Source organism: Gracilinanus agilis, chromosome 4, assembly GCF_016433145.1.
Source record: "Gracilinanus agilis isolate LMUSP501 chromosome 4, AgileGrace, whole genome shotgun sequence".
Classification (NCBI taxonomy): Eukaryota; Metazoa; Chordata; class Mammalia; order Didelphimorphia; family Didelphidae; genus Gracilinanus; species Gracilinanus agilis.
The window spans coordinates 284,687,794-284,713,724 of record NC_058133.1 but is presented as its reverse complement, the minus strand read 5'-3'; the positions used below and the strand labels follow the sequence as shown (position 1 = coordinate 284,713,724).

General features: G+C 36.9%; 1 protein-coding gene and 1 non-coding gene across 2 annotated transcripts in view; both read left to right on the top strand.

The window, feature by feature from the left end:
* Nucleotides 1-4,875: 4,875 nt before the first annotated feature.
* The window catches only part of LOC123246441 (cysteine-rich venom protein-like), a 42,561-nt gene continuing 21,505 nt past the window's right edge, over nt 4,876-25,931 (top strand). The window contains exons 1-2 of the mRNA XM_044675340.1: nt 4,876-4,906; nt 20,244-20,305. Of these exons, the coding sequence (XP_044531275.1) occupies nt 4,876-4,906; nt 20,244-20,305 (93 nt within the window). The remainder of the gene's footprint in view (nt 4,907-20,243; nt 20,306-25,931) is intronic.
* Nucleotides 15,591-15,697, top strand: LOC123248092. The gene has a single exon (XR_006506197.1). It is a non-coding gene; the product is annotated as a U6 spliceosomal RNA (small nuclear RNA).

Below are 25,931 nucleotides of genomic sequence, written 5' to 3'. Positions count from 1 at the left end.
TGAAAGGAACAGAACCAGGAGAACATCATACACAGAGACTGAAACACTATGGTACAACAAAATGTAATAGACTTCTCTACTAGCAATAATGCAATGATCCAGGGCAATCCAGAGGAACTTATGAGAAAGAATGCTATCCATATCCAAAGAAAGAACTGTGTGAACAGAAATACCGAAGAAAATCATATGATCGATCCCGTGGTTCAATAGGGATAATTAGGGTTTTGGCTTTAAAAGTTCACTCTTTGCAAATATGAATAATATGGGAAAAGGCTTTGAACAATGATACATGTATATAACCCAGTGGAATTCCTTGTTTGGCTCAGGGAGGGGGGAGTTAGAGGGGTAGGAAAAATCATGAATCATGTAACCATGGAAAAATATTCTAAATTTTTTAAAAATGGAGAACAATGGGGGCAGTAGCACAATCACCTAGGGACAGTAAAAATCAAAGCCCTGTTTAGAGAGTAATGTTGGGGGACTCCTGTTCTGGCACTGGATGCAAAATCAGGCACTATTTGGCATGTCTGGTGCCAATTATTCAGTTCCTGGTCACAATTCCAGTCTCAGTCATTGGAGAACAGGAACTAAGTGGAAACCAAAAGGCAGTGACCAAACTTCTTCCCAGATCATACTAATTTGAAGACACTAAAAATGACAAGTCTCCAGATAGATCTATGACAGTGGAGGGACATAATATCCAGAAAATCAGGTGAGTCATTTCCCAGCACCTCTCATGAGAGATAACCAGAGCCCAATTCTAATGTATAAAGTCAATAAGTAGGCTGGAAAAGTAAGCAAACAACAAAAAACATAAAAGAATCTGTACATCAAAATCTACTCTGGTGATAGGAAAACTCAAAACACAAACTAAGAAAAGGACAATAAATTAAAATCATCTACAAGCAAAACTTCAAAGAAAAATTCATATTATACATAAGCCCAACAAGAATTCCTAGGAAAACATCTAAAAAATCACCTCTAAAGGAGCAAAAAATTATTTTAAAAAACAAATAATAGCAATAGAATAAAAACTGAGAAAAGAAATGAGAGAATTGCAAAAAAAAGTATGAAAAAAGAATAACTTGATAAATGAGGCACAAAAATACTAAAGAAAAGTAGTCCTGAAGATCATAATTAAGGGCAGCTAGGTAGCAACATTGACAGAGCATCAGGCCTGGAGCTAGGAGGAACTGGATTCAAATCTGGCTCAGTTGCCTAACCCTTACCACTCTTCTGTCTTGAAATCAACCTTTATTTTCTATTCAAAGAGATAACATAAAGATTTAAAAATAAATTTTAAATTCTTAAAATCATAATTGGTCAAATGGTAATCAAAACATAAAGCATCACTAAAGAAAATTATTCCTTGAAATTAGAATTGGTCATGTGAATAAGACAAACTACTTAGTAAAAACAAAACTAGAAAAATAACTAATCAATTATCTATTTTTGGATTTCAGCTCAAATTCAGTTTCAGACATTTATTAATTGATTCTAGGCAAGTCATTTAACCTTTGGTTTTTTCTCAGTTTCTTCATTTGTAAAATAGAGGTAATAATAATGTTTACTTCCCAGGGTTATTTTGAGAATAAGTTGAGATGATATTTCTAAATATTTTATAAATCTCAAACTGCCATATATATATATAAAAGTGGTATTATTTGTCCAAGTTTCCTCATTTATGCTTTTTAAAGATTCTTAAATTTTGTTATAGTTATTTTTTTCTTTTATGCTTATTTTTCCTCTTATTATCTTGAGTGCTAACACATAAGAGAATTTTACTCATCCTTACTTGGTTTATAAAATATCCAATGTGTTTCACAGAGACATGCCTTAAATATATTTTATAGACTACTAAACTATCATTTTTATTATAATTACATTCCATATTATTAGTCTTTTAAAAAACATTTTACTTTCATCATAGAATCAATAATGTATATTGGTTTCAACACAGAAGAGCAGTAATGGTTGGGCAATGAAGGTTAAGTGACTTGTCCAAGGTCACAGAGCTAGAAAGTATCAATAGCCAGATTTGAAACCAGGACCTCCGATCTCTAGACACATCTCTAGACAATCCACCAAGGCAAGGCTCCACATTTATTACAGCCTTAAAATAAATTACATACAACAAGGTGGCACAGTGAATAGAGGATAAACCCAGAGTCAGGACTACGAAGGTTCAAATTCAGTCTCAGACACTCACTAGTTATATGTCTGGAAAAAAGTCCACTGTACACCTCAGTTTCCTTAACTGCAAAATGGAGATAATAATAGCACCTGCCTTCAAGGGTTATTGCTAGACTCAAATGAGTCGATATTTATAAAATACTTAGCATAGTGCCTGACACATAGTGTTGTTCAGTCATGTCCAACTCTTGGTGACTCTATTTGGGGTTTTCTTGGCAAAGATACTGGAATGGTTTACCATTGCCTTCTCTAGAATATTTTATAGATGAAGAAACTGAGACAAATAGAAATTCATTGTCTTGCCCATGATCATACAGCTAGTATCTGAGTCCAAAAATTTTTTTTAATTTTTAAACCCTTAACTTTTGTGTATTGACTTATAGGTGGAAGATTGGTAAGGGTAGGCAATGGGGGTCAAGTGACTTGCCCAGGGTCACATAGCTGGGAAGTGTCTGAGGCCGGATTTGAACCTAGGACCTCCTGTCTCTAGGCCTGGCTCTCAATCCACTGAGCTACCCAGCTGCTCCCTGAGTCCAAATTTTTAACTGAGTTCTACCATACTCCAAGTTTAGTCTATCCATGGTGCCACCTAGCTGGCAATTAATCAATATTTATTTCCTTCTTATGTAACTAAGGTTATTGGTTAATATTTATCTTCCCATTGTGATGTCAGGGCTATAAAGAAAGTCAGAACTGCTGTTGTTCTTTTTTCTCTTTCCCAGAGAGAAAAACTGAGCAGAATAATAATACAGAGACAAGTGGTTTGGGGAATCTGCCCTGTAACTTTTTCTGAATTACAATGAATTTCAGAACTAATTGAAATAGCCTTTGATCAGTGTCTCCTTTTGGTGCCATCCAAAAAAAAAAAAAATTACCTGGCACTGAATAGTGATGAAGGAGGGGTGATGAGAAGAAAAAAATAAACTCAGAGATACTGGAATCAGGAGGGGGGAGAAAGAAGAGGGTAGGAAAGCTACTGAATGTGAGGTCAAAGGAGTTAGGTTTGAGTAATGATTCCAAAATGGCGACATCTTAGACACATCACTTAACTCCCTCAACCTTAGGTTATTTACCTTTAAAAAGAAGGGGGAAGATTAAAAGATCTCTAAGATCTTTTTCAGATCTCAATTTATAATTCTTGGAAAGTGGTTCAACCAACCATAATCTCTCTCAGATTTTCTCTTCCTGATTCCCAAACTATCAGCCTTTTCCCCTTAACTCTCACTCTTCAAGTGGTCCTAAATCAACCAAAAAGTGGCATACTATTCAAGACAATATGTGGTTCTGGTAATATGGGGGGGGGGCTAGCTTCAGAGCAGGAGAGGAGTGGAGGATGGAATTAGGCCAGCCCCAGAGGATATAGCCTAGAGTACAGGGTGTGAATGTAACAGGGGTCCTTCAACCAAGCTGGCAGTGAGATAGATGAAACTCTCCTTCACCAGCAAAACCAAGCCCCTTTTAAGCTCAGGATTCTATGGCCCTGACCTGAGAAAGGAAGTAATCCTATTGGTGAAATGATGGGGTCAAACTGGAAGGAGAAATGGCACTTCCTAGACCCAAGAGCTTAATGGAGTCTGTGAGCTCTAGCCTTCAGAATGTTCAGATAGTTGCTTTTCCTTGGCCTATGTTGAAGGTAAGGCAATGACTTCAAGTTCTTAGACTTAAAGGTTTAAGGGATCTATTTGGTAATAAATGTATTAGGTAAAATGGGTTTGGAAAGAGGGTAAGGTAATCTATAAGAACTTAAGTCAGCTAACTAGTCTTGAAACCCTGAAAGATCTTCTCATGGAGCAAAGGATAAGAATGCCTTGTAGGCAGAAGCTTGTTACTCCAATGATTGCCCAGAGCTGCCTTTTGGTCTTTGGCAAACTCAACTTCAGTATGTCCTGTGTTCTCTTTTGGGAAATACTCCTGGTGTCCTTTTCTAAGATGAACCCCAAATACTCCACACATCTCTTTACCCAGTGGAGTTTTGGTTTTGACACCTTATGACCTCATTTGCCTAGTTCTTTGAGCAAGTGTATGCTGTCTTTGACAAATGGAAGCCAATGGTGACATTAGTAGTATGTCATCCACATAATGCACCAAGTGATCAATTCAAGGTCTTTCTGCAAGATTTGGCAGAAGACAGATGCCAAATCTACATATCCCTGTGGAAGCCTTGTCCACAAAACAGATTTGCCTTGCCAAGAGAAGGGGAACAGCCATTGGCTGTCTCTGTGCATGGGAACAGAAAAGTAAGCTGAACAGAAATAAATGACGGTAGACCACTTCCTGGTTAAGATGGCGCCAGAGTAAAAAGCAGCTGCTTAAACTCTCCTAACCAAAACATATAGGACTCCTCAAGAAGACAAAAACAAATCCAGAGAAACAAAGGGACCCCACAACAGGGCGCAGCATTGGAGGTATGTGGAATCGGGGCATTTCCATGCTATAAAGGGGTGAAACAAATCTTACTAAAATGCAAGCTGAGCAACCACCTCCCCCACCTGACACCACCTACAGTGCCAAAGCCAGTGCACAAGAGATAGAGCAAGTATGGGGCACCCATTAAGTCCTTGAAAGCTACCTGGGGTCACCAGGGCCTACCCCTGACAGCAGCAAGACTTAAGACCCCAAGAGGCTAAAGAATGCACAGACTTTGAACACAGACCCTGAGCACAGGCACAAGTGCAGGTGCGGATGCAAGCACAGACACAGATCCTGAGCACAGGTGAGGACTCGGATCCTGAGTGCAGGCGTGGACCTTGAATGGGGACCCAGTGCAGAGGGGTGCACAACTGTGGAAGCAGTGCCCTGAGACTGTTAAAGGGGCCTTGGGCAGAGAAATAAGCAAGGGGACCACCAGGAGGCTTGACCCTGCGAACAACTAGACCAGAGACCTCAGGAGCCTAAAGAGCTCAGACAGACCCTGAGTGTGAGGATAAACCTGAGAGGGCACAGGGCTAACAATGGTAAGCCACAGACAAGAACCCCAAAAGAGAAAGATCATCAAGAAGAAATCTGTAACACACAACAACTTTTACACAGATAAAATCCAGACAAAAGAGCAAACAGCAGAGGAGAACAAACAAGTAATCATATCCAAACCTTCCCAAAATAATGAAAATTGGCCACAAGCTATTGAAGAGTTCAAATCTTAGATGATGAGAAAGATGGAAGAGATTTGGCAAGAGAAGTGGTAAATAGCTCAAAAGGAAATTAACAGAAGACAGAAACTCCCAATTGGAGAAAGATGCCCCAAAATCAAACGAAATGGTAAGCAAATTGGAAACCAAAATCTGGCAAGAAAATAACAGTTTAAAAGGCAGAATTTCACAATTGGAAAGTGAGGCAAGTAAATTGAAGACCAGAAATGACCAGATTGAAAAGGAAAACCAAAGGATTATAGCCAAAAACCAGTCCCTAAAGGCTAGAATGAAGCAATTAGAAGCTAATGATCTCTCAAGACAGCAAGAACAAAAAAAAAAAGTCAAAAGACTGATAAAAATAGAAGGAAACATGAAATATCTCAATGAGAAAGTAACAAACCAAGAAAACAGGTCTAGAAGAGACAATTTGAGAATCATTAGTCTTCCTGAAAAAGCAGAAATTAATAGAAATTTGGACTCCATACTAAAAGAAATTATTCAGTAAAATTGCCCTGAAGTTCTACAACAAGAGGGCAATAAAGACATTGAAAGGATCCATAGATCACCCTCTACACTAGACCCAGAAAAGACAACGCCCAGGAATATAATAGCCAAATTCAAGAGCTTCCAAGTAAAAGAAAAATTTTACAAGAAGCCATACAATTCAGATATCAAGGAGCACCAATCAGGATCACACAGGATCTGGCAGCCTCCACACTAAAAGACCACAAGGCTTGTAATATGATATTCAGAAAGGCAAGAGAACTGGGTCTACAACCAAGGATGACCTACCCATCAAAACTAACTATATACTTCCAGGGGAAAGTTTGGGCATTCAACAAGATAGAAGATTTCCAAATATTTGCACAGAAAAGACCAGGACTATATGGAAAGTTCGATATCCAACCACAAAAACCAAGAGAAACATGAAAAGGTAAATAAGAAACAGAGGGGAAAGAAAGAAAACTCATATTTTTTTTAAATTTGCCTCTTGAAGGTCTTAAATACAATCTAATTATTGGTATTCCTATGTGGAGAAATTTATGTATAATTCTCTTTAAGGAACTCTATTCACTATTATAGTAATTAGAAGAATTATTCATAGGGAGAGGTTGGAATACTAAATGGTCTAAGATGATATGGGGGGGTTGGGAAAGAGGGAGGTGAATAGTAGAGGACACCAAGAGAAACTTGAATGAATAAGAAAAATAGGCTATTCTATTACCCACAAAGAGGGAAGGGGAAGAAATGAATACTATTATAAGGAGAGGAAGAGAGCATTAAGAGGTAATATTTAAACCTTACTCTCAGTGTAATTAACCCTGAGAGGGAAGAGTAGCTTTTTTCATTGGGATATAAAACTCTATCTAATCCTACTGAGAAAGTCAGAAGGGATAAACCAAGGGGAGCAGGGGAGGGGGGAGATCAAAAAAGGGAGGGAAGAAGAAGGGGGAAGGAATTCATTAGGCCTTAAAAATATAAAGAGGGGAATAATAAGGGAGGGGTAGAAAGGGAAGTAAATCAAGGGAGGGGACAAGGGTTACTGGCATAAAGCAAACCACTGATTTAAAAGGAAATAGTGTAAGAAGAAGAGGTAGAACTAGGAGAGGATACCAAAATGTTGGAGAATACACAACTGATAGTTATAACTCCGAATGTGAAACTTGCCCATAAAAAGGAAGCAAATAACAGAGTGGATGAGAAACCAAAATCCCACCATAAGTTGTCTACAAGAAACACATATGAGGTGGGTGGACATACACAGGTTTAAGGTAAAGGGCTTGAGCCAAATTCTTTGGGCCTCAAATGAGAAAAAGGAGGCAGGAATGGCAATTATGATTTCTGACAAAGCCAAAGTAAAAATAGATATGATTAAAAAAGACAGGGAAGGTCATTATATCCTGATTAAAGGTAGTATAGACAATGAAGAAATAACATTGCTCAATATGTATGCACCAAATGGCATAGCAACCAGATTTGTAAAGGAGAAACTGGCACATCTCAAGAAGGAAACAGCTCGGGGGGTGAAGGGGAAAGTAAGAGCATGAATTATGTAACCATGTTAACTTTTCTAAAAAATAAATATTAATAAATATTTTAAAAAAACAAAAAGAAAGAAATGACAGCAAACCAGCCAGTTGTGTTTAGTATAACTGTAATGATTTGTGATGGACCAGAAACCACTGCATAGGTCTTCTTCACATGATTATTTACAGCTCTCAGATTTTGTACCAATCACCATTGAGTCTTCCCATCAGGAGTCAGTTTTGCTTTCTTCACAGGCATAATAGGGCTGTTATACTGTGAGAAGCCGTATCTTAAGATTCCTTGATCTAATAGACTCTCTATGATGGGTTTCACACCTTTGAGAGCTTCCTTGCTCAATCTAAACTGAGGAATTCATGGTGGCATTCCCTCCTTGACCTCTATTATCACAGGCTCAACAGACAGGATTCTGCCAACTTCGTTTGAATTATTAGCCCATCCATAGTCTGGAATGTCATCAAAAACCTGATATTCACTGTTGTTGTGATGGTAAATTGGTTCCTCACTGCATGAGTCTAAAAATGAAATAGGGTCATGTTTCAGGGATCTCTTAGGTGGATAGAGGTAGATCTACCCATTCAGTTGGCATTGGATGGTAGCCACTAATTTACATAAAAGATCCCTCCCAATGAGATTAGAAAGACATGATGGCATTAACAGGAAAGTATGGTTGACTGTGAGAGGGCCTAGTTTTACCATTTTGGCTTTAAGCTTTGGGACTTGTGCTAGCCCCAAAGCACCCCTCACTCTTAAACTTCCCTGATATTTGCATGCTTCCAGAGGTCTCTTTAGAACAGAACATGTAGCCCCAGTGTCCAAAAGTGCATCATAAATCTCCCCTCCAGTTTCCAGGCTAACCAGAGGTTCCTTGTGGATATTGGACTTGTTTGGGACTAGTGGTAATTGGGAATCCACCATAGAAAGTGTGCATTCATTTTGGATCCAGTCTTGAGTATGGTCTTGAAGAAGCATTCCAGTATGTCTTGTGTCAACATTTTCAGTCAAAACAGAAGCCTCTACAGAAGCCTGAGAGACTCTGTCACTGGGAGAGTTCAAATAGAATGTTGGGTTAGAGAGCTTGCAACCTCTCTTACTCAAGGCAGGTCTGTGAGAAACCATGGTTACCAATCTGCCTTCAACTAAGTTCATGGAATCTTCATTTTGAAGTTGGCTAAGGGCTGGAAAGGAGGAGGTTTTACTACTGTACTCTCCCACTCTGGTGTTCTGAGCTTGACAGTCTTCAAGACTAGGAGTTTTCCCATCACACGTGTCAGGGTGTGAAAGAGGTTCTCCACTAGTAGTCCATTTCCTCCTGTTAGCCATTTAACTTTTACTTCAAGAATTAGGATACTCTATGTTTTTGTGAATATTTCTTCCAAACTCATATCATTTCATTGTCTACTGTGCTTTTTTAAGCAAAATATAGTTTCCTTTAAAATCTCTTTTAATTAGGTCTATTTTTGCTTTTGCTTTGTTTCAGATCATAATTGCTACTCTTGCCTTTTTTTTTTACTTAAGCTGAAGTGTAATAGATTTTGCTTTAGTTCCTTATTATAATTCCCTGTGTGTCTTTCTGTTTCAAATGAACCTTTTAAAAATAATAACAGATTTTTAGATTCTGGTTTCTAATCCATTCTGCTATTCTCTTCTATTTTATAAGAGTTCATATCATTCACACTCACTGTTAAGATTGCTAACTATGCATTTTTCTCTCTCTTTCTCTTCTGTTCATTCTTCTCCTTTTAACCCTGCCTTCTCCTCAAGAAGACTTTTGCTTCTGAGCACTGCCTTCTTTAGTCTACTTTTTCTGTTATGACTTTTTTCTTTCTCTTAGTCCTTTCCTTTCGTACTTTCCTTCTTTCTTTCTGGGTTAGATTAATTTCTATATCTAACTATGTGTATGTGTGTGTATGTGTGTATGTGTGTGTATACGGTATTATTTACTCCCATCAGCACTTCTGGGTTATTTTATCCTAACTCAAAGACTGTTTGGAGTATACTATCCAGCCCTGCTGTCTGTGTGACTGAAGTTGGTTCTTTGTTGACTTCACCTACGGAGCAGTTCTCAATGATGTTAGTATTGAACTCTTCAGCTACTGGAAATGACAGATCATGAGTCTCTCTCTCTCTCTCCTGAGCTTTAGGTTTGAATTCATCAGCTAGGGATAGAGAAAAGTAACTGAAGGCTCCCCTATGTTACTCTCAGCACTCAGTAACACAGTATCCTGCTCTGTAAAACTCAAATCTCTCTCAAGATTCCATGAAGCTGTTTCTCTAGCTATCGCAACATTCTTTGTGTCTAAAGCAAGAGAATGGTGTAGCACTTTGGGACACAACTCCTGTTGGGTTACAGATGATATCCCTGTCTGAATACATTGTAAATTCCTACTGTTTTCTTCTTTATCCAAGTTATCCTGTTGGTTTGAACTTGGAATAAAGACAGGAGTTTGAGATTTTGATGACTCCAATCAGGATTGCAATGCTTCTGCAGGCAAGCCACTGCAAATTCCTGCACATCCTTTTTGCTTCACATCCAATCCTACTGAAGTGGAATGTGTAAGCTGACCTATTTTATAGTCATCCTTTGCTGTCCCATAAATCTCTTTGTATATTTGCATTACATCTACCCATTCTTGGTCTTCAGCAACAGAAATGTCATTGTCTTCTGTGCAACTTGCAAAAGTCATATGCTCTCCCTTGCCCAGTCTATTAGAAACATCCATTATGCCTACATCCATGTCAGAAACTTTGTCTACAGCTTTGTCAGTCAATATTAGGGCCTGGCTTCATAAGTTTTTTTGGAATTTCCCCTTCCTTTAAAGATCTTCCATCTGATCTAGGGATAGAGACTGACTGTATTTCCTGCATGTGTGATCACAGCATTGGTCATCCTGCTTAGGACCCTCTATTCTTCCAGACTTAGTTGACCATCTAGAATTGTAGAAGGTTTTTCTAAGATTTCCATCTCTTCAGTCAGAGCTATTGTTCTTGCCCTTCCCAAAGTTAATCTGTTGTTTATAATGACAATTTCTTACAAGATGACCCATGGATCCACACAAAAAACAATGCCAAGATGAAGTTTTGGACCTGAAACTCTTTGTCTATCTAGACTGACTATGCCCTCTACTGGTCCGGAGAGTAAAGTTGTTTTTTTTTTAATTTTTTTTTTAAACCCTTACCTTCCATCAATACACAGTATTGACTCCAAGGCAGAAGAGTGGTAAGGGTAGGCAATGGGAGTCAAGTAACTTGCCCAGGGTCACACAGCTGGGAAGTGTCTGAGGCCAGATTTGAACCTAGGACCTCTCGTCTATAGACCTGGCTCTCAAGCCACTGAGCTACCCAGCTGCCCCCGGAGAGTAAAGTTTTTAATTTCCTCAATCTCCTTATCTTTCTTGGCCTGCTTAAGTTGTTTCTTTAGGTCTACAATAACTGCATCCTTGTGGGAGTCAGACTGTTGAGCAGCCTTCATATCTTTAGCCCTTGAATCGTGGATGTATGAAGCATGTTGTCATATGTCCTCAAGAGATAGGGTTTCCCATTGAGGACAGCTCTGCCTGAAGTAATTCTGAATTGGCATTAGTGCACCCTTCACAAACTGCCTATGAATATGATCTACAGTCTTGGGTGACTGGATGTCTCTAAGCCCTAGGACCATCTCTGCCGCCTCAATTAATTAATCAAGAAAATTTCTGGGGTGTTCATCTTCCCCCTGCCTCAGTTTATCTAATTTAGACCATGATTTAGGGAATTTGACATGTAAGCCTATGGCCTGTAATAGATCAGTCCAGCACTGCAATAGGTACCTCATGTTAGCATGGGATGTAAGCTCAAGATCCTGATGCATATTTGGCCAAGCTGTTATGTTTGTGTTGGTCCTACTCTTGTTAAGGAATTTGTCCTTCTCGGAGGGTGAAAAGAATTCCCCTAACAAAAATCCCATGTCCACGATACTGGTATTGAAAAGAGTGAATGCTCTCTTCATTTCCTTGGTTGACTTCAATGGGCTCAGATAGAATTTAGGGAAACAACGCCAGAGGACCTCCAAATCATCTGGAGTAAAGGCCTTGTAGGATTTCACATGCAAAATCCCATCTTCCAGTTGCAAAATTGTTCTGTCCACAATCCACAGGGATAGAAACAATGGTCTCTTTTTCTGTTGCCTTGTTGTCAGTTGTTCTAGACCCTAAACCTGTGCCTGAACCTTTTGTTTTGTTTCTATGATTTCTAGCTGGGGTTGGTATGCTGGTCTAACTGCCTCCCTTCTTGGATCTGTTTCACTACTTGGACCAACAACCTGAAATGAGTAGGTAAAGTGGCCTTATGCTAGTAATAAGGCTAGAAGGAGGAAGGTGCTAGTTGTAAAAGGTTGGAGTGAGCTTTACCCAGGCTGAGCTTGAAACTGTTTATAAATGTATCAAGGATCCAACCCAGGTTAACTGAGTGTCAAGTGAACTCTCACTGCTAGACACCAGGTTCCTTTAAGATGTCAGATTACCAGCCCCTTTCCTGCTGGGCAAGTAGCTTCCTATTGGTGAATTGTAGGCTGACAGGAAGTGAATGTTGAACTTCCTGCCCTTTAGCAATGAAGTTTATTCCTGCTGAAACTGCTCAGAACCTTTTCTGTTGGCGTCCCTGCTTGGCCTTAGATGGTAGGCAAATAACTACAAAATTCTCAGGTTAAGGCTAAGGGGTTTATCCATAACAGGTATATTGGGAATAAGGCAGTGGAAAGAGGTTTAGGAAGTACTGAGAACTAAGGGTGAAAGATTTATCTGACTCAGGTTGCTAATAAGTCTTGTCTGGATGTTCTTCTGCTGACCCAGGGAAGGGAGCCCTGGGTCAGAGTGAGGTGGTCTCTGGATAATCAATAAAGTTGATCTTTGACTAAAGGTTTGCCAGTAGCACTGGTAGTATTGATAAGCTGTTCTGCAGGATTGGTTTAACCCTATCCTAGGCCTAACCACTACACACATTTCCACTCCCACTACCCAGGGCCCCAGGGGGTATTGGGTAAGCAAGAGGTCAGGGGAGAAGTCAGGGAAGAACAGCACCCAGCCCTGGGTCCCCAGGGCTTTATATGTCCTTGGCCCAACTGGCAGTTGGTGTTTGCCCTGTGCCTCATGCCACAGTCAACATTCCAACCAGGGCAACTGACAGGTTTCCCCAAGCAAACATGGCAATGTTAATAATCCTATATTACAAACCTAACCTGTTCAGAAAGTTCCTTTACCAGAGAATAATTAGTATTGACAGCAGCAGCAGCACTTGCATTATTTGTTCTCATGACTGCCCAGAGATGACCATAGACTTTTCTAAATTCCTTTAGACCTTGAAAAGTGACAAAAATATATAGCAGCCATGGTGGGTAGGAAACAGATAAAATCAGCCAAAGATACAGCAAACCAACAGTAATAGTCATAAATTAAAAGCATCCAAAGTAGAAATTGAGGGAACTTATGGAACCAAAATTGATAAGCTCCCTGCATTACTGTCCAGAGTAATTACTGCTAATTATGAAGACCATCCTAGCTACAAGCCATTTTGTAGTTGGTAATTATTCAAGCAAAGTAGGTCTCTGACCTTACCTGTGCTCACCAAAACATAATGTAAGAGGGTTAGCTGCATAGCAGGAGAGGAGTAGTGGATGAAATTAGGCCAGCCCCAGAGGATATAGGCTAGAGTTCAAGGTATGAATGTAACAGGGATCCTACACCCAAACTGGCAGTGAGATAGGTGAAACTCTCACTCATCAGCAAAGCCAAGCCCCTTTAAGCTCAGGATTCTATAGACCTGACCTGAGAAAGGAAATAATCCTATTGGTGAAATGATGGGGTCAATCTGGAAGGAGAAATGGCACTTCTTGGACCCAATATCTTAATGGAGTCAGTGAGCTGTAGCCTTCGGAATATTCAGATAGTTGCTTTTCCTTGGCCTATGTTGAAGGCAAGGCAATGACTTCAAGTTCTTAGGCTTAAAGGTTTACATTCTGAGCCACATTAGTAAACAGTAAGAGGATAGTAGTTTCTTGACACCAAAAGAAGTGAGGAAAAACTTTAGAGAGCTAGCATGACAAAATTGATAGAGTGTTAGAATTAGAAACCAGAAGACCTGAGTTTAAATCCTGCCTCTGTTGCTATGTGATATGTACAAGTCATTAAACCTCTAAGCCTGAGTTCCTTCATCCACAAAAATGGGAAACTATAGACAATATATTATCCTATCCTATTATAGGGCATACTCCATGACGTTGTTTTGAGGATCAAAACATATAGTACAAATTTTGTAAAGTATAAACTTTGTAAATTTTAATTACTATGTAAATAGGAGCTATCATTATTTTTTAAAGCATATTGGTCTACTTCTAATCTATTATGTCTTGAAACAACCTTCCAATGATTTCTAACATGCTCTGATGTTACCTTTTTTTTTTTTTTTTTTGCACATAGCTGCAAAGCAGGAAGCAGATACAGTATCTATATATACAGTGTCAGTGAAGGAAACAGACACCACCAAACTTTCCAGAGAGCCAAAGAAATTTCTTCTCAGATAAAAAGGTAATATGAACAATATTTCTCTCTCTCAGTGACAGTAGATTATTTTAGAAAATAGGAGAAAGAATGGCATAAATTTAATATTTCACTATTCTATTTATCAAAAGGATCTCAGGAATAATATTTTGGGGCTAAAAAAGAGATTTATTTTCTACTAATAATGTATCATACTTCACATTTTGTTGTTTTGCTTTTCCTAGAAAAACCATTCATTTAGGTGCATATTTCAAATTCAAATTCCAAAACAAACGTTTTAAGCTGAATTTAGCTTAAGTGTAAGAATAGCAATGTAAACTTTGACTACTAAAGAAAATTGAGTTATTGCAAAATGATTTTTTCAGCTCAATTTAAAAATCTCTTGCAGAAAAAAATAGGAAACTCTGATTATAGAAAATATTATGAACATATCCCAGAGCCTTAGAAAAAAAGACAGAATACAGATAGATGACAGATACATAGATACAAAGAGATTAATACATAGATACATACACAGATAGACAGATAGCATTTGTATATAGTGCATGTGTATATTTATGTAGAATGTTCAAAGCTGTGATTTGGAATAATTCAGATAGTATACCTAAACATCTGTACTTCAGCTCAGATATTCTTGACTCCACAGTCAACCTTCCTATCCTTTATATCATATTACTTCTCTGCAAGCATATTGGCAATTTTTTAAAAGGAACAATTCTCAGGTAAACTAAAAATTATGGAAGGGATTAAAAACCTGAAATCTGTGCACTAAAATTGACCATTATGTTTTGGTAAATATAGTTATAGTTTTGGAGAATATAGTCAAAATCTTGCAATATAAAATTAAGGCAAGTGAGTTGGTGTACATGTGTGTATGAGAGTGAAAGACAGAAACTGAGAGACAGAGATAGACAAAGACAGAGAAAGAAATACATAAGAGACAGAGCCAGACAAAAAGGAGGAGACAGAGATAGAAAGAAAGATGAGAGAAGAAAGCTTTTACAAATCTAGAAACATGAAAGCCTGTGGAGAGATTCCATTATTTTATGATACTTTCTGAAGCAAATTTTCCTCTGTAAGTATTTAATTAACTTTATTAATATAATGTCTTTATAGTCAAGTACCTAATATAATATTGATGCAAAAGATAGAGAATTTAAAATTTTTAAATAAAGGGCAAATCTATAATATTCTTAACTAAAAATGCTGTATTTAATTAATAATTGTCTTTTGAAAATGTAACTAAAGTAAAATGAAGGGGGGGAATTATAAACAAAGTAAAGGACAGGGAAAGAGAAAAAGAAGGCCTTGGGAGGGGAGATGCATGAAGGCTCTATACCTTAGTTTTGAGATTAAAATGTTCTTTGTAAATGGTTACCATAATTATTCATCTGAGAAACCAAAAGTGGTAAAGCTCACCTCAAGGAGATTAAGAAACTTCAAAGCTGAAATATGACTTGGCTAATGCTTTTTTTATAAAAAATTATTAGTTTTAAGGAGACAAAAACCTGGTTCAGAATTCAAATTTGCAGAAATAGTTGGGCTCATTCCTTTCTAAGTTGCCTATTCCACATTAGTGTGTGTATATGTGTGTGTGTACATGTGTGTTTCCAAGACTAGTCAGGAGCTAAGCTGATGATCACAATTCCATTCTGGAAATGTGATAGCTGTAAAGATTTAAGAAATCCTAGTGCTCATTTCTGCAACACATACACTAAAATTGGAATAATACAGAGAAGATTAGCATGCCCCCTGCTCAAAGATGACACACAAATTTGTGAAGCATTCCATATTTGTAAAATAAATAAATAAATAAATAAATAAATGTATTTTAAAAAAAGAAAAAGAAAGAAATCCTACTTCTACAGAATTGGTGAATTGATTTGAGTTGTGAGAGGAATTCCAGTTGAACTAAGACACTGTAGAAGTAGAACAGCTGCTAAGAGAAAATGCTTGTCTAGAGGCATTAGCAGGTGTTTTCTTTAAGAGTATGAGTCATTGGTACTATAAAATGGGACTATGAACAAACTTGGTTATTGACGAATAATTACCTGGTGTTAGGTAAGTGTGAGAACAAGGTATGCAGTCATGAGAACCATTTCATAATCAAAGAAGTGATCCTTGATAGCTCACTATGTCAACCCATATTTCACAGGCATCTTTTCAAGCAACATCTCAATTTTGTATTTCAAAGTTACTTTAAAATAGGAAAATATTATAAAAGTACAACTTTTAGGAAAAATTTAAATGTTATAAGTGATATATTCTAAGTAACTCGATAAGACTTAGAGCAAAAAAATTTTAAGAAGGCAAGATCAGTAACTTTCTAAGATGCAGGATTAGCAGATCCATAATTAAAGAGTATAAGCCACTTTCAACCTCTAGGAGAATGAAAACTCCCATTTCTCTTCTAGTTTTATCCAAATAGAGCTACATCTGAGAAAACAACAATTTGTCTTCCACAGCTATTGCCTCCCATCTTTCCTTCCTAACAACATGTTTTCATCTGATTCTATCTCTTAAAAGATGTGAGTCACAAACATCTTAGTGAAAGGGCAAAGTGTAGTGGAAGGAACAGGGAAAGTGGAATTAGGAAACAGGTTTAAGCTCTGGGTCTACTACTTTTTAGCCTTAAGACGATGAGCAAATCATTTAATCCTTCTGAGCCCTCATTTTCCTTATCTGTAAAATAGATCTAATAATGATCATTTTAGGTATTTTACAGCCTTAAATTAAAAAATTATTTAAACTGTGAAAGGCTAAATAAGCATAAACTTGTACTGGTTGCTATGTTACCTTTCTCATGATTGACTATGCTTTAAAAGAAAATGAACTTCAACCTCAGGTTCCCTGTCTATAAAATAAGGTTGTATTGGAAAGCCTGTAAGACACTTCCAGCTCTAGATTTATGATCCTAAAAACAAGGAGGATGAATAAAAGGAATTGATCTTTAATAGAGAACCCCTAGTTGTCTCTGGTGCCTATGTAGGAGAGACACTTCAAGACCAAGAATTTTCCGGAACCTTTGTCAGTTTGGCCTTGAATCTCCTCTTTGAGTCCAAGAGGATTCTAGTTCTACACCTTATAAATATGAAGGAAAGATTTTCTGTTTTCACTCTACCAATCTGATTCTCTCAAATGTAACTATAACATAATTCTAATTACATACTTCTAAATGAATTTTTTTAGCTATAGTAGTGTAGTAGTGGAAAGAATATTGGATTTGTAGCCAAAAACTTTTATCTAAATCCCTGATCATCCACTTAATTGCCTGAATGGCCCTAAATAAGTAACTTACCTCTTTGGGCCTTGGTTTGCTTATCTACAAAATAAAAGGGTTGGACTTGATGACATCTAAGATCCAGAAGTGCATTGACATTTAATTTGACACCTTTATTTGGTTCAATCATGATGAAATCTAAATTGGTCAATGGAGCAGCCCCTAAATACTAAATACTCCATTTTCATTCTGATTTTTAGCAGAGCCTAAGTCTTATGATTTTGCAGTAAGATGTTCAGAATCCTAGTCACTGAGAAATTCTGAGACAGAACAAGAAATCAAATATAGATCCCCTCCTTCAATATCCAATGTCCAAGACTTTTTTGCCTTTTCCCAATGCTATTATGTCAAGTGTTACTGGCCTTTTATTATTGCCCGGTCATTTTCAGTTGTGTCTGAAAATGGGTCTTTGTGACCCCATATAGACTTTTCTTGGCAAAGAAACTGGACTGGTTTGCTATGTTCTTCTCCAATTCATTTTGAAGATGAAGTAACTGAGTCAAACAGGGTTAAGTGACTTGCCCAGGGTCATATGGCTAGTAAATGTCTAAGGCTTGATTTGAATTCAGAAAAGGAATCTTCTGGATTCCAGGCTTAGAATTCTATACACTGCATCCCCTAAGAATATAGTATATGCTTAACAAATGTTTGTTGAGTAATTGATAAATCAGTTTTTATTAAACATGAGATTAAAGAGTTTGACATTTATTTAATCAGCAATCAGAAAGGAATGAAAGGTTTTGAGCAAAGGATTCACATGAGGAGGTAATTTGAAAAAAAAAATTTTGGAAGATCTGTGAAACATGGATTTAAGTGAAGACAGTGGAAAAATAATGACTTGTTAGAAGTCTTTTTTCAATAGTCCATGTGAGTGCAGTGAGAGCACATTAAGGTTAGAATACTAGCAGTGGAGAAAGAGAGGAGGAAAGAGTAAACAAGAATATCAGGAAATTGAAAAACTGGGGAAATTTGCTTCTCAGTATCTTTACCTAAAAGTTGAATCTTAACCTCTAGTCCAAAAAACACCGGACAGTATCCCCACAATCATAAATAATATTTATTTCCTATTTGTGTTGTATTAATCTTTTAATCCTACCAAAAACACTTTAATCCCAAGATTACCACAAACCTGGTCTTCTACCCTCCTCCACTTTGCTCAGTTATGGTTCCCTTGAAGTTTGGGCCAAGAAAGGATTTCCTTAGCTTTTCTCTTTTAATGTGTATTTGTCTGGCTGCCTGAGCAACTTGGTGTCAAATACCAGGGAAAAGATTAATAGGTTAGGGAAGTAGACAGATAGGCCCATCCATATCAAGAGTTTTGAGCACAAGAATGAGCACAATCAGCTCATAAGAAGCAATTGAATCCTTGGCATTTATTTGTGCTATATGTAGGTTACCCTATTGCTTGGAGCTCACTCTTCCCCAGGAAATATTTTCAGAATACTGCCAGGTGAATAGGAAAATATGTAGGGGGAAAATGGGAGGTTGGAAGGAAAGAGAGAGGGGGAAAACAGACAGTCAAATAGACAGAAAGAAAAAGAGGGAGACAGAAAAAGAGAGAGGAGGATAGGGGAGAGGCAATTGATGGAGATGGGAATAGAGGGCTAGAAAGGGAGGGAGAGTCAAAAAAGGGGAGTGAGGCAGAAAGGGAAAAGTAGAAGAAAGGGAGTGAGAGAGGGAGTGAGAGAAAGAAGGGAAGGAATGGTTAAGGGGAAGAAAGGGAGAAAAGAGGAGAGAAAGAGTAAGGGAGAAAGAAAGGAGAAAAAGAGGGGAAGAGAGATGAAGAAGGGGATGGAGAAAGAGAAAGATTTTTGGCTTATTATCTTGAATGAAGAAAAACCTGTTAATGTTTATGCAATCTGGGAATGCTATTGATCTATCCATTCCACCTCCTTTCTCTGTTGTTTGTCTAAGTAAAGATTCCTAGGAAATGGAAGTTGAACTTTTGAGGACATAGGTTAACTAGCCATACACGCAAAAAATTATTAACATATTTAGTTGAACAAGAAGAGTATTGCATGATTCAAAATATATGAGGTGGGAAGATCTTTGCCAATAAAATTAAGACATTTTTCCAAGAAAGCTTTGAGGGAGAGATTTTAGTCCAGAAAGAAAGAAAGGTTCACAGTTGAACTCCTTTCTCTTTTTTTGTTCTTGGAGTAGATTGAGGGTGGCAACCTTGCTTCCCACTTGTCATCAGGCCAAAAAGTTTACCTAGCAAGTCAGAGTTAATCAGCATTCTGGTTTTTGTTTTGACAAGTCATTTTAATAAGCCCACATTGGTAGCTCTGCAAACAATCAGGACTTTCAAGAGCTATACCTGAAAGACTCTTCTCAAGAATTATTTATATCATATGAGTATCTTGACAAATGGAGCTACTTTTCTGGCCCTTTCTATTTGTACTCCCAGAGTACAACCTAGAGTGTTTAAGGACAAGTGTGAGGATATACTGAGCCCTTTTCAGGGGCTCTTCCTCCTTTGGTATCCACCTACCACCCAGCTCTCACCCATAGCTCCAAGAAACTGTAGCATTGCACAGCAACCAATACTGCTTTGGCATGTGTACCAAACCAGGTTGAGGATAACCAACCAGCATCAAACCTATCAATGAGTTAGGGTAATGTCTACCCCAAGCATGCAAAAATTTCCCCAGGCAGGAGGGTAGATGAGAACAATTTTGATCCAAGAACCAGCTTACATGGGCACAATGAAGCACTTAGAGTTTGGTCAGACATCATAGGTGCCAAAGTCATTTACCATACCCTGAGCTATCATCAGTTGTCTTGACTTTTATCTTGCCACTGGACTTCAATGACTCTGGAAGAAAGAATAAGAACTGAGGACTTTGTGCAATTTATATGGAAGTCAAAAGTCATCATCAGTGATGTCATTTTGCTCCTATGTGAGGAGGATTCAAGCTAAAGGAAAAGTACTGTGTCATAGTCAAGATGTTTAGCTTAATACTAAATTAATTATATTTAAGCAATATTTCAAAGAAAAACTTGAAGCCATACATAGATATCTGAAGTAAAATAAATTACTCTTTATTTTTCATCTTTCAGGAATGGGTCTGCTTTCTGTATTGATATTTCTGGCCACTGTGATCCATCAATCTACAGGACTGGTAAGGAAACCAAATATTTTTAACTGAAAGGAAGTGGACTCTATAAAAACCCATCCTTTCTAACACATAGAAAAGGCAATTTCAATGTGGGGTGAGAGTGCATTGAGATTTATAATTTCAGGAATTCTCATAAAAAGAAAAGCTCTTCACCAGGGATCCTTGGAGGAGTCCATCATTAATGTCACAATGAGAAGTCAGGAATCAGAGCAGGATATGAGCTAAAGAAGAGAAACCAAAAATGTGAGAGATTGAGTATTTTGACATTAAGTGAGCTGCATACAAATTGCATATTAACTTTGAAATGGCATTAGAATGACAGTAAGACCTGGTATAGTAGTGGTTAGAGAACCAGATTTCTGGAAAGTTAGGAAAATCTTCCTTCCTTCTCACTCCTGAAAGCATACTGGCTATATCAGCAAATCACTTAACCTTTAATGTCCCAGAAAGTTTATTCAACAGTAATTCTCCACACCAGTCACTCAAACACTTATGTAAATAACTACGTACAAACAAAATATTTAGTCTCCCAAAAGTCTTAATGTAGTTTTTATCTATTAAAGCTTAACATTTTTTGAATGTAATGGACTTCTGTACTGGCAGCAATGCAATGACCTAAGACAATTCTGAGGAATTTATGGAAAAGAACGCTACCCATATTCAGAGGAAGAACTGCAGGAGGTGATAAGAGTCATTTGACCTGAAAGAATTTGAATGCTAGGAAGAAGAGTTTATATTTTATCTTGAAGGTGATAGGGAGCCATTTGAGTTACTTGAATAAGGGAGAGAAAACATGATCAGATTTGTGCTTTAGAAAAATCAATTTGTTAGCCAATGAAATCATAGACAGATGAAAAATGTAATGACAAATATTATTGTGAATATTATGTTAAGCCAAGATTTCAGATTTTTTATCATGTGTAGTGCTAAATATTTTAGCCCCCTAGGAAGACATATATTGCAAAATTATCTTGGCTCCCATCCAATGACAAATACTACCTCTAAAGCAGAACTTTTTAAAGTATAGGCACAACTTTGGAAAGGCAGAGCCAAGATTACAGTGTAGAAGCAAAGAAAGCTTAAACCACCCTTAGCATCCTCTCCAAAAAACTTTAAAATAACTCCTCAAAGCAAATACTTGAGTGAAAGAACCAACAAGGATCCTGAAAAAAGCAATTTTCATGCAGAGAACAACTTTAAAGGTCAAAAGAGAGAGTTCTGAGTCATTGAGATGAAGGAAAACACAGCCAGCAGGAGGCTACACCAAGGAGTACTACAAGCCAAAGGCAAGCCTCTCTACCCACATCTTCTGCTACAGGTTATAAACTTCGACCAAAGCCATATTCCAAACCCTGACACCCTGAAAATTCCAGCAACTTCATGCACAATCCGTAAAGTTCAAAGCCCCAATCCCAAGCCTAAAATGAGATCTTGAATCCCAGCATGAGGTAGTCTGTATGGCACATCTGCTCTCTGTAAGAAAGCCCAGAGCAAGGTTAGGAGGCCCAGCTCAAGCTTGTAGTGAGGATTTGAACCCACCACAATGCAAACTGTACTGAACACCTGGTCTGTGTAGGTCCAGACCAAGGCCTCAAGGCACAGCACAAGACAATCCACAGAGTGATGACTTATGTGGACCAAGATCTAGCTGGCCCCTAACAAGGCTTAATGTTTGCAAGCCCCAGGATAGAGCAGTTCACAGTGTAGCTGACCTTATCAAGTCCAGAATGAGACCAAAATCCCTTGCTCAAGTCTGAGGTTAGACTCCAAGTCCCAGCAGAGGGTAGCTCACGGTGCTCTAAGTTCTGCAAGACATCAGCAGCCTTGGGGGATGATTGACTCAATAGGGGGAGGTGTCCTTCAGAGCTCCCAGCCTACAGGCAATCATACAATCTTGAAAGAACTGAAATTTGCAGAAACCCAGAAATAGAGCTAAGGGTACCATTAAGAAAAAACTGAGTTTGAGAGTTCCAAATCAACATACGAACAGAATTATCTTTTAAGATAAAAGTGAAAGACAAGAAAAAGGCTGGGAAAATGAGAAAAAAAAATACCTAAGCATAGAAAAGTTTTAAGGAAACAAAGAAGAGCAAGTCACAGACATAGATGGGGACAGTGAAAGCAAAGCAAACATGCAAAGCTTGAAAGAAAAATATAAATTGGTCTTAGGCTCTTAAAGAGCTAAAAAGGGATTTCAAAAATCAAAGAGGCAGAGGAAAAATGGGGAAGAGAACTGAAAGAAATTCAAGAAGAATATAACAGTAGAAGTGGCCAAATTTAAAGAAAAAAGAGTTTCATAACTCACAGGAAAAAAAAATCATTCCTTACAAATTAGAATTGGGTGACTAGAAGCTAATAACTTCATGAGAAATCAAAAAACAATAAAACAAAATCAAAAAGTTAAAAAGCAGAAGAAAATGTGATATATCTCATTGAAAAAAACTGACTTGGAAAACAGATCCAGGAGAGACAATTTAAGAATTATTGGACCACCTAAAATATATAGACAATGAAGTAATGTCTATAATAAACACATATGCACAAAACACTATAGCCTTAAAAATTTTAAAGGATAAATTAAATAAGATTTAGGAGGAAATAGACTGTCAAACTGTACTAGTGGAGACCTGAACTCCCCTCTTTCAGATATACATAAATTGAACCAAAAATAAACAAGGAATAAGTAAAGGAAGTAAATGAAATTTTAGAAGTTAGAACTCATAGCTCTCTGGAAAAAAATGAATGGGAGCAGAAACTTCTTTTCAGTAGTACGTGACTCCTAAACAAAATCTGATCATATATTAGGACATTAAAACTTCAAAACCAAATGCAGAAAAGCAAAAATAATAAATGCATCCTTTTCAAATCACAATGCAATAAAAATTATAATCAATAAAAACCCTGGAAGAACAAATAAGAAATTAATTGGAAACTAAATAATCTAATGCTAAAAAAAGGAGTGGGCCAAAGAACAAGTTATAGAAGTAATTTTTTAATATTTTAATGAGAATAACAACAAGAATACAACATATCAAAATTCATGGGATACAGCCAAAACAGTACATAAGGGAAATTTTATATCTCTAAATGTTTATATCAATAAAATAGAGAAAATGCAGGTCAATGAATCAGGCACATGATTTTTAAAAATCTAGGAAAAGGACAAATTAAAAATCCCCAATTAAAGACTAAATTAGAAATCCTAAAAATTAAAATAGAAATTGATAAAATTGAAAATAAAAGAACAATTGAATTAATGGATAAAACTAGAAGTTGATTTTTTTAAAAAATAGACAGAACATTGATTAATTTGAATTAAAAAAGGAAAGAAGAAATCAAATAATCAGTATCAAAAATGAAAAGTGTAAACACACCAATGAAGAGGAATTAGAGCAATCATTTGGAGCTGTTTTGCTAATTATATGCCAATAAATCTGAAAATCTAAGTGAAATGGATAAACATTTACAAAAATATATACTGCCAAGATTAACAAAAGAGGAAATAGAATACTTAAATAATCCAATCTCAGAAAAAGAATTTGAACAAACCATCAATGAACTCCCTCCAAAAAATTCCCAGGGCCAGATGGATTCACAAGTGATTTCCTTCAAACATTTAAAGAACAATTTATTGCAACACTATATAAATTTTTTTTTTGGGGGGGGGGAAGGCAAAGAAGTGATCCTACCAAATTCTTTTTTGTAACACAAACATGGTACTGTTACCAAAACCAGGAAGAACAAAAACAGAGAAAGACAATTATAGCTCAATTTTATTAATAAATATACTTGCAAAATGTTTAAATAAATAGCAGGGACACCAAAGCAATATATCACAAGGATAATTCACTATAAATTTATACCAAGAATACAGGGCAGATTTAATAGTAGAAAAACTATCTGCCTAACTGACCATATCAATAACCAAACTAATAGAAAACACATGATTATTTCATTAGATGCAGAAAAACCCTTTGACAAAATACAATACCAATTTCTATTAAAAACACTAGAAATCATAGGAAAAATGGGTCATTCCTTAAAAATGAAAAGTAACATTTACCTAAAACCATCAGTAAGTATTATCTGTAATGAGAATATTTTAGAAGCATTCCCAATAAAACCAGGAGTGAGACAAGGATGCTCATTATCAACACAATTATTAAATATTGTATTAGAAATGCTAGCTTTAGCAATAAGAAAAGAAAAATAAATTGAATGAATTAAAGTAGACAGCGAGGAAACTAAACTAGCAATCTTTGAAGATGTTATGATGCTATACTTAGAAAATCAACTAAAAAACTAGTTAAAATAATAACCTTAGTAAAGTTGCAGGACATAAATCATCAGCATTTTTATATGTTACCAACAAAGTTCAACAGCAAGGGATAGAAAAAGAAATTCCATTTAAAATAACTTTAGACAATATAAAATACCTGATAATCACTTGCAAAGACAAAAATAGATATTACACAAACTCAATTTCAATTTTTTTTTCACAAATAAAGTCAAATCTAAATTGGGAATTTGGGAAAATATTAGTTGCTCATGAGGCTAAACTAATATAATAAAATGATAATTCTACCAAAATTAATTTACTTATTCAGTACCATACCAATCAAACTACCAAATCATTATTTTATAGAATTAGAAAAAAGAATAACAAAATTTATTTGTAAAGTCAAGAATATCAAGAGAACTAATGAAAAAAAATGTGAAGGATCGCCTACCAGTACCAAATCTCAAACTTTATTATAAAGCAGTAATCATTAAAACAATCGGGTACTAGATAAGAAAGAGAAGGTGGATCAGTGGAATAGACCAAGGGTAAATTACCTTAGCAATCTAGTGTTTGATAAAAACAAAGATCCCAAATTTTAACAGAAGACCTTGCCAATATTCAATTTAGAGAGAACACACTTACACACTTTGTTGATGACTTGTTAGTTTCTCCCTTGGTTAAGGCATGTCAAAGGGATAATAAACACCTTCTGCTAGAGTAATTTAAAGGGGACACAAAATATCAAAAGCAAAAGCACAGTTGTGCCTCTAGAATTTGTACTAGCAGAAGGGTCAAACTACATCTCAGAAAAAAGGGGCACATTTATGTTAAAATCATTAATCTGTGATAAGATGGATGCCACCTTGACTGACAGGGTTGGCAGTTGAGAGATTTGGAATGTTCCCAGGTGCCATGAGCCAGGGGTAAATGTCGGTTGACCCCAACCTATAAATACCCCCTAAGAACTACAGTTGAGGTCTGAGAACTCAGAGCTGGGACTTGAGCAAACATCTTTGAAACAAGAACTGGGCAGAGGGAGGTGAAGGGTGGTTGAAGGGTAGAAGAAAGGGTAGGCCTGAACCTAAACCTATATCCTGTGTTTTACTGGGAGAGCTAGTGAGCCATCAATATCATTGGTAGTAGAGCTGAAATAATACACAGATCATCAATCACATATCTACATCAATAGCCTTCCCTATTCTCTGGCTTGGCTATGGCCAGGTCAGGTCAGAGATAGCGAGAGGGTGAAGACCTCAAGCCTCTACCAGCCTAGCAGTCTCCAGTCCTAATCAATGATTATATATATATATATATATATATATATATATATATATATATATATATATA